Genomic DNA, 9,918 nt, shown 5'->3' on the forward strand with positions numbered 1-9,918 from the left:
TCATGTGACTTTCTCATCACCACCAGTTTTTGGTGGTTATCAGTGCATTACAATGGTTCAAAACAGATTGTAGTACTTAAATATGTTGGTTTATTAACATTACATCAGTTAATGAAATACATTATTTTATTGTGAATTTAGATTAAGTCTGTAAAGCCTAAAATGTTGCTGCCATATTTTTTACGGTGAAGTTCTGGCAACCACAGCTGCCGGTATTTTACTGTAAATGTCAGATTTTTTTTTTTTACAGTGTAGTAACCATGGGTTTTTGGTTTTATTTGTAGGAAAACCATGGTTCATTTTTGTAAGGGACATTACAGTTCAGAAATGTGGGGGTTGGTCTTTGAACAAGTCTCTTATGCTTACCAAATCTACATTTATTTGATCAAAATATAGTAAAAACCTGTGAAATATTTTACTTAATAAACTAATATTATTACAATTTAAAATAAGTGATTTCTAAGTTATTGCTGTGATAGCAAAGCTGAATTTTCAGTAGCCATTAGCTACTCCAGTCTTCAGTGTCACATGATCCTTCAGACGTCGTTCTAATATGCTGATTTGCTGCTCAAAAAAATAATTATTATTATCATTATGTTGATAACAGTTGTCTATATAAAAAAAAAGAAGTCTATTTCACCCAATATTTGGTTACATGTAGGTTATTGTTTTTCTTATAGTGTTAGCTTAGCCACATGCTAACATCAAACTCTATTAGAATCGACTGTTTTGATTGCTGGTTTCTAGCATAAGATAACCAACAAAACTCCCTTGTTCAACTAACTTCACTGTGGGAAAAAATTAGATTAGCTTTAATAACTACATTCAATTCACCTGTGCGACCAGCCCCAACTCACCAGGCTAGACTAGAATTAAAATTCATGCTGGTGTAAAATAGTCTATTAGCAGAGCAACTATAAGACAGAATTGATAAGAAAACAAGACGATAATCAGATTTGGCTGAGTAATTGAATGCTGGTTTGATATCACTGGCTTGATCTGGACAGAACAGCCTGTACACAGCATCTTTTCTTTCTCACAGTCCTCTTCCTTCCTATATCTCTCTCTCCGTCCCTCTTTCCTTTTATACTGACTAGTCCTGTATCTCTTTCTCTCGTTCTCTCCTCCTGAGCAGACGGGATCAATAGGTCTCGTAAGAGCTGCTGGCTTATCACGGCTGCAGTCATGGGTGTCAGGGAGGAAAGCCATAGCCTTGAACACAGAGCATGGACAACCTCTCATCTCACTGAGATACAGAGGTGTGAAGAAGTGCAGTTCCAAGAATCGTGCGTCTAGAGTAGCTTTATCTGTCTCGAGCCCTTTGTGTCATTTCTGGTCTTCTGCTCGTAAATGAATAGACAAAACTAAACAGGCCAAGCTGTGTAGTCGGTTCCTTTCAGCCTCTTACAAAGAAATACAGTTTGAATAGAAATGAAAATGTTTTAGGAGGCGTTATTATAAAAATGTTCTCAAGATTTTAAATGTTATTGAAGATGCTGTACTGCAGTGCATATTTGTTATACAGGTATGCACATACACAAATGGTATTCTTTGAAGGTTCTTTTGGACCACCATGTAAATACCATAGAATATTAAAATGGTATTTGTTCAGCATCATAGTATATATCAAACAAGGTCAAGTCATGGAAATGAATTAAGTCGGCATTTACTTAAAATGTATAACGTATACCAGATTAATCCAATAATTTAGTCCGCTTAAACTTCATCTCTCCAAAATCAACTGCATACTTGTATTCATTTTGCATTCATCAAAATCCAGTCAACAACCAATGGATAGAACCAAGTCCCTGCTCTACAATTTTTTTTTTAAATAATCCATTACACTCAAATGTACGTTACAATATGGAAGATCTCTTCATGAACTGGAATTTTTTTTATTTTTTTATTTTTTTATTCATGTGTTCAACTATCAAATATTTAATTGATGCTTTAATATCAATATTTAAGAGATAAGTAAAGAATAGAAGTTGTTTACAAACATTTGTGAGTGAATCATTCTTTGATTCAAATGAACCAATTCGAAAATAATCATTAGTGAATCATTCTGCATTTACCAAATTCTCATTTAGTTACTCACAAATGACTAGAAACATCATTGAAAAGTCATAAAAATCATGAATAAAAAAAAAGTAAGGTATATTAGGTAATCCTAATATGAATACCACGGTACTTTCCACAAAAGATCACTGTACTGTCAGTTTTTTGTAAGGTTACACTTGCGGTATTTACTCTATGGAAACCAAATAGTTCATGCTGTTTTAAACTGTTTTGTGGTTTGTTCTTAATAAATATATCTATTAATTAATCAGGCATTTCTTGAGATCATAAAATTGATCCTTTTTCCCCATTGGTCATGCTCTCTGGGAACAGAAGCCATTAATGGACTCGCCTCATGTGCTTTTCAGAATGGATGTGGGGAAAAGGAATTATACCATCAACAGAGCCTACATCTTTATATCCGACCAAACCTGTCCGCACAAGCCATTTTCATTATTTGTTTTGGGCTTTTTAGAAGAACGCATTAGACTGCATTTATTCCATTGTTATCGGCTCGGCAGCAATTTGTTGTAATCTAACTCCTTTGCATTGGTTTGTGGGGTTCACTCATTCTGATATCTGTGTGGGCACAATACTCGCTTTGCAGATGGTTCCCCTCATCAACACGGCCACAGAGACGTTACTGAGAAACCTGAAGAGCCACGCTGAGTCCGGTAACAGCTTCAACATCCACAAGTACGAGTTTCTTTGAGCATATGTGTGCACATCTGTTTCTCTGATTATTTCAGAGCTCTTAATAATGTAAAACATGTTTGCTTTGCAGGTGTTTCGGCTGCTTCACAATGGACGTAATTGCCAGTGTGGCGTTTGGTACGCAGGTGGACTCTCAAAACAATCCCGATGACCCTTTTGTGCACCACGCCTCCAAGTTCTTCGCTTTCACTTTCTTCAAACCCCTCATGATTTTCTTCAGTAGGTTCAACCAACACCACATCCAGAACTCAATGCAGACAGCGTTCATTTCGCTCTCATTATTGTACAAAGGATATCACAGCTTGGAAAGGGCTTCCGACGGATGATATTGCGAAACTCATTTTCATTATGCCGATATTGCGATTAGCATATTTATTATACGAGTAAGAGGAAAAAGTGCAATTTTCTGACTGTGTCGTTTTCCTGGTTTTGCTGTAGTGGCGTTTCCATTTCTGCTTCAGCCTCTTGCTGGTCTGCTTCCTAATAAATCAAGAGATGAGATGAACAGCTTCTTTATCCAATGTATTCAGAAGATGATTAAACAGAGAGATGACCTTCCCCCAGAACAGGTATGGCCATGAACGAACAAATTAATTAATCATTCCTCAGTATCGACCACCCATGTTCATGATCTGCTTTTCTACAGCGGAGGCGAGACTTCCTGCAGCTGATGCTGGATGTCAGGGCCAGCAGCAAGTATTTGTCTTTGGAGCACTTTGATGTGGTCAATGACGCCGATGAACAGGCTTGCACCGAACAGGGGATGGACAACGGACAGGAAAACGGACCAGGAAACGAGTCCACCAAGCGCGCCCAGCAGAAGAGAATGATGACGGAGGATGAGATTGTCGGTCAGTCCTTCATCTTCCTGTTGGCCGGCTACGAGACAAGCAGCAACACGCTAGCATTCGCATGCTACCTGTTAGCGCTCCATCCAGAGTTCCAGAAAAAACTCCAAGAGGAAGTGGATGAATTCTTCAGCAGACATGTGAGTCAGGATTTAAATATTTGGAAAACAACATTTATTTCATTAAAGCAATAAGCCCCAAGAAGCCGTGGTTTACAGTGAATTTATAAAAGCTAAGGGGCGTTGTTAGGCACAACGCGATGCGGAGTGCCTAAAACCCCCTTAGCTGTTATAAATTCACTGTTAACCACGGCTTCACGGGGCTTATTGCTTTTATAAAATGGTTATTCCATATACGTAGTAAGGTTTCACAAAATAAAACCGAGCAAATAAAGTGTAATTATATTTATAAAAACATTATTCTTCCACCAAACAATGTAGTTCCTCAGAATCAGTTGTGGTTGCAACAAAGTGGTTGCCGAGCAACAGACAAACGTAAACAAAGGTGTATGTTTGTAGAGTAATTTACAACAGCTTCGAACATGGCTCAGACAATCAGAATCAAAGACCGGAACTATCCGTTTTATAATCTTATTTTGAGAATGCTTCTTTATTTCATGCTGTGGAATAACTAATTTGTGGAACAACTGACATTCTCTTCAATTTTTTCTCAAAAGTCCTTTGTCATATGAGTTTTGCTGTGGGTGCCCATAAATGTCGTTATGATTCAGAAAATGCTTTTTTGAAATCTTTTGTCTTTGTTCTCCATCTCTGTCTGATGCTCGTTAGTGGGTTGGATTGTTGTTTCTCATTAGTTTTGAAGGTCTGCATGTACCAGCGCATTTCTCAGAAACCATTTACTGTCAGGACCGTTGATTAAATTTACAGGGCCAGAAACAAGTGTTTTATGGGTGGGCTTCATCTAAGCGGCATAATGGGTAGGTTATATCATAAAGCTGTGGTTTTCAAACTGGGGTCCACAAGAAGGTGCTGGGGGTCCGTGAAAAAGTTAAGAGAAAACTGGTGTAAAACTGTACAAAAAATTAAATAAGTTAAAACTGATCAAATTTGACAGTTAATTCATTGTATTGATTTTCATAGTGGTAATGTTGTTGTTTTCAGGTTTATGCATCTAACAAAACTTTTAATGATAGCTGGAAAAAGATAATATTGTGAAACTTGCCTATTTTTGGTCACACTTCGTTTTAAGGTCCAGTTCTCACTATTAACTTATCTATTAACTGCGACTTTTCCCTCAATCTCCCAATTACTGCTTATTAATGGATAGGAAGGTACTTATTACGTTTAGGTATTAGGCAGGATTAAGGATATAGATTATGGTCATGCAGAATACGTGCTTTATAAGTACTATTAAACAGCCAATATGCTATTAATATGCATGCTAATTAGGGTTAGGGGTTTGTTGAAATCCTTAGCACGAAGTATAGTGTTACTTGGTTTAGAAAAGCCCACTAAATAAATAGAAAGACATCCAGATGGGTTACATTGAAACAATTCAGAAAAGCTGCAGCACTGTGCTGGTTATAGAAGGCTTGTATAAGTGCTCAGTTTGCAGTATATCTGCTTAGATGATTTACTCTCCTCTATAAATATAGCGGCGGTTTGCAGTGATGATGGTGGTTCTGCTGATTTGATGTCTTATGTTTGTGCATAATGTGCATACTCATGAAAGAGACAGAGAGGAATTCTTGAGTGATTCTCTGAAACCTCGTAATCTGTGCCACAAAGCGCTGGAGAGGCTGGATGGTGATGAGGAGGAGGGTCAGATGTGGCAAGAAGAGCCTCTAAATCAGCGTATGATATTGGGGGGATGATTCTGGCTCTCTCACGTTGCTTTTTCATGTTTGTTCCCCTTATCTCAAGGGATCACTCTTCCCTACAGTCTGAGATTCTGCCGTCTCAAACAAAACACTTTGCAAGATTCTACATAATACGGTTTTAATGAAATCCGTGAAAATAAAGAGTGTATTAAATGTGTGAACGTGAAATAAACTGCTAGACAGGAGAGTAAAGGAGTGGAGAGAATATACTTAATATTTAGAGGTGTTTGCTAAGACTTATTATTGCTTGTACTTAGGGTTTTAGGGATTTAAACAAACCGCTAACCTTAAAGCAGTGATCCACAAATCTGGCTCGCGAGATCCACTTTCCTGCAGAGTTTAGCTCCAAAGCTGGGGACTATTGAATGATATAATGTGAAAAGATGTGAAAAATGCAAAGAAAAAAAAACAGTTTTTAGTACATCGTTGTGTAAATGTACCCTTAGCGGACTACTACTTTAATAAAATTGCATTTAATTTTAGTTGATGAAAATATCTTTTGTCCGTTTTTGGCAATAGTTTAATGCAGATAACATTGTGTGCCAACAACCAGCACTTCAACATTCTACAGAAAACATAGAAACCTGTTTTCATTTTGGCATCTGTCATATCCATCAGCCACAGTGTTTCAAATTTCATGATGTATTTTCAGAGCTCTCGTGTCTTTGCTTTCTCTCTGATGGCGTACATTTAAACAGCATCTTCATGAACCTGCATTTCTTGAATCCCGATACCTGCAGCCGCCCACCGGAGAAAGGGATCAAACGCGACATTAGTTCAGCTCTGCGTCCTTCTGTCTACTCTTTCAGCTCATTCGCTCATTCTTCATCGTTCTCCCCCCTCTGCTTCTCTTTCAATTTAAGCGCTCTCTTTCCACTTCCAATTTCTCCTCTCTGGAAGTCGGGGTCTTTTTCAGAGTGAATGAATGTTCTGCGGAGCTTTTAGGGGGATCGTTTATCTTAAGTTCTGAAGATTGTGTAGAGACATGCGTGCCAGCGTATTATGTTAAAGTCAAATGTATCCTAGGAAAATAGAAAAAATATGAGTTTTTCTTTCTTTTAACACAGACCTGTTAGTCTAAAAAATGCGGTCTGAGGGATTTCTCACGATAATGCATCATTTATTTGATGGTTTTCTTATGCAACGCATCTGGCAAAGAGCACATCACGTTAACTCATCGTACTTTACATTTTGAGGTTAGCTGACAGGATTCCTGGGATGAAAAATAAACCGGAGAGCTGTTTATAAACCCACTTGCAGTAAAATTTTCAAATAAAAGAGCTTATGACAGAAGTTATAAAAGCAGTGAGCATTACAAGCAGCACAATAAAACTCAAGCTCAGCCTTGGCCTTGTCTCATGACGCCTCGCGTCTTAAGTCGACTGTATAGCCGGCAATAACTTAATACTCTCTTTATATCGAGCAGCTGGGGATCCATCCACAAAGACATCTGTCCCGGTGTATAGGCTACTGAAGGTCAGTCTCATCTAGCCCACTGCTATAATGTCTATCAGCGCTCTCGTGTTCAGCCTAGAGAGAAAGTGTCTTCGGCTCCTCCTTCAGAGTGGTTTTATTCTCTAAACGCCACTGCCTCACCGCTCTCAGTTTCGCTCTGAAAAGCTTCTCAAATGTCACTCTCTTCACACGCCCTACGTGAGGGCGCTCAAAGTGTTATGTGCTAAAACGCCGAAGGTGTTTACCTGATAGCCTGAGAGAACTGTTTCTGATGGGAAATTATATTTAACTAATCTAAAAGTAATTTAAAGCTCATTTAAGACGCAAAACAGGGACAGTTCAGCGAAAGATGGTCTTTAAATCGCATTATAAATCTGTGTGACATTTTCTCCTGCAGAAATGAAAATTTTTCTCTCCTTTATAAGATCTTAAAAAGAATTGGCATCAAGAACCTTTAACATCCATAGAACTTTCCATTGCACAAAAGGTTATTTCAGGGGAAAAAAAGAATCTTCAGATTATTTAAATGTTCTTCACACCAAGAAAAAAAAATTTTCTTTTAAGAACTGTTTAATGAAAGGTTCTTTGGGAAACCCATATGTGACCCTGGACCACAAAACCAGTCTTAAGTGTCAAATTTTCTGAATAAATAAGCTTTCCATTGATGTATGGTTTGTTAGGATAGGACAATATTTGGCCAAGATACAACTATTTGAAAATCTGGAATCTGAGGGTGCAAAAAAATCTAAATATTGAGAAAATCGCCTTTAAAATTGTCCAAATGAAGTTCTTAGCAATGAAGTTTTGATATATTTACGGTAGGAAATTTACAAAATATCTTCATGGAACATGATCTTTACTTAATATCCTAATGATTTTGACCCATGCAATGTATTTTTGGCTATTGCTACAAATATACCCCAGCGACTTAAGACTCCACTTTGTGCTCCAGGGTCACATATGTAGCTGTGAAAAACCCCTTTTGGAACCTTTATTTTTAAGAGTGTTGCTATCAAATATAATTTGATAAAATATGACCAGTCACACCAGATTTGATATCTCAAACAATTACTATGTGACTGCACTGAAGTGCAAATGAGATTTGAGAGTTAGGATGAATTAATCTATCGTCAGATCTATTGGATGGATTGTGAATAGGCTTAACTAGAATATAGTGTACAAGTTTTACTGACTCATTTATTTAACTCTATTATTTTATTTTTTTAAATCATTACAGCACCTGTTCACTGTAAAAGACCAGCTAAACATTTAGTAAAATTTCGTTTTTTGTTCTACTTAAAGTCAAACAGGTTTGTAGCGACATGAGAGTGAGTAAATAACAGAAACTTCTTTTTTTGTGAACTATCGCTTTAACAATCCATTTAGGTGACTGTGATAAATGACCAGTTCTCGCTTACGCACTCGTGACCTTACCAAACCATATGTCAAGAGTGAACTCTGGAATTACTGTCATCGATTTGCCAGTTTGATTTTTACCACTGGGACAGTTTAAGTGGCAAACATGTAAATGCTTCGCTCGACTGACTTGGTGAATGTGTCACCGGCTGCACACATTGTATCTGCCGTTCTAGCCTTTCATTTTCCCTTCGCGGGCTGTGTGGTGCCTCCCAGGGTGCCCGTCATTAATTTGCCTTTTTTATCTGCATAAATAACAGGGAGCTGAAGCGGAGCACTACCTAATGAGTCATCCAGAGGTGGGAGACGGGGGCAAAGAGGCCAGAAACTGAGCAAAATTACATGTTTCCAGCTAAGAACTCTCCCACAGAGAGAGAGAGAGAGAGAGAGAGAGAGGTGAGGGAGGGAGGGAAGCATGTAAATGCTTCGCTCGACTGACTTGGTGAATGTGTCACCGGCTGCACACATTGTATCTGCCGTTCTAGCCTTTCATTTTCCCTTCGCGGGCTGTGTGGTGCCTCCCAGGGTGCCCGTCATTAATTTGCCTTTTTTATCTGCATAAATAACAGGGAGCTGAAGCGGAGCACTACCTAATGAGTCATCCAGAGGTGGGAGACGGGGGCAAAGAGGCCAGAAACTGAGCAAAATTACATGTTTCCAGCTAAGACCTCTCCCACAGAGAGAGAGAGAGAGAGAGAGAGAGAGATGAAGGATGGAAGGAAGATGACAAATGCATGTTTTTTTCTCTCTCCCTCTACTTTTTCAGGACAAGAGATAAAACTGGGTGAAAACATGTTTGGGTCATATTTTACCCCAATAAAAAAGAAAAATGGTAAATTACACTACCGTTCAAAAGTTAGTTTTTTTTTTTTTTAAGTAACATTTTTTCAGTGTTTTTCAAATAATTCTCACCAAGGCTGCATTTATTTGATCAAAATTCAGTAAAAAACGTAATATAAACTATTCAAATGTTAACAGATATAAAAAATTGTTTATTTAAAAATACATTTTAAATAATGTTTCTATTGTAATATATTTGTTTTTAAAATTTTTAGCAGTATTATGCTACTCGTCTTTAGTGTCACATGATCCTTAAGAAATCATTCTAATATGCTGATTTGCTGCTTTGAGAAACATTTATCGTTACCATTTATTATTACATTGAAAACAGTTGTGCCGTTTAATCTTTTAGTGAACACTAGGGGTGTAACGATACACGTATTCGCATTGAACCGTTCAGTACGAGGCTTTCGGTTCGGTACGCATTAAGCTACAAACCGAACGATTCGTTGGACTAATCCTATTACATATGGAAACTAAAAGAGCTTTAAGTGTGTGAAATATAATGTTCTCAGTGCCACTGCGCCCAACAAGGCAGCCCAAATGACGTGCTGTGTCAAAACAATGTGCTGTCTAGTGGCCGGGCACGCGCTGCGAAAGGCCCCGCGATAACCTCCTCTTGCTGGGGTGCATCGAAAGACAATGATCTTGTATCAACAATAGCCAGAGATATTGTCAAAAACAACAATTATTGGCAATATTAAGAGGATTTGGCATTTCCAATTAATGTAGGCCTGTTACATTCTT

The 9,918-nt window shown here is 37.9% G+C and overlaps 1 protein-coding gene across 3 annotated transcripts in view; it reads left to right on the top strand.

The window, feature by feature from the left end:
- LOC107722474 (thromboxane-A synthase-like) overlaps positions 1-9,918 on the top strand; it is an 81,673-nt gene that overhangs the window by 49,234 nt on the left and 22,521 nt on the right. For all 3 annotated transcript variants that reach the window (XM_016530832.1, XM_016530831.1, XM_016530833.1), the window contains 4 exons: positions 2,666-2,754; positions 2,843-2,991; positions 3,211-3,341; positions 3,419-3,760. In XM_016530832.1, the coding sequence (XP_016386318.1) occupies positions 2,666-2,754; positions 2,843-2,991; positions 3,211-3,341; positions 3,419-3,760 (711 nt within the window). The remainder of the gene's footprint in view (positions 1-2,665; positions 2,755-2,842; positions 2,992-3,210; positions 3,342-3,418; positions 3,761-9,918) is intronic.

Source organism: Sinocyclocheilus rhinocerous, unplaced genomic scaffold (genome assembly GCF_001515625.1).
Source record: "Sinocyclocheilus rhinocerous isolate Xijiao unplaced genomic scaffold, SAMN03320098_v1.1 scaffold604, whole genome shotgun sequence".
Taxonomy (NCBI): domain Eukaryota; kingdom Metazoa; phylum Chordata; class Actinopteri; order Cypriniformes; family Cyprinidae; genus Sinocyclocheilus; species Sinocyclocheilus rhinocerous.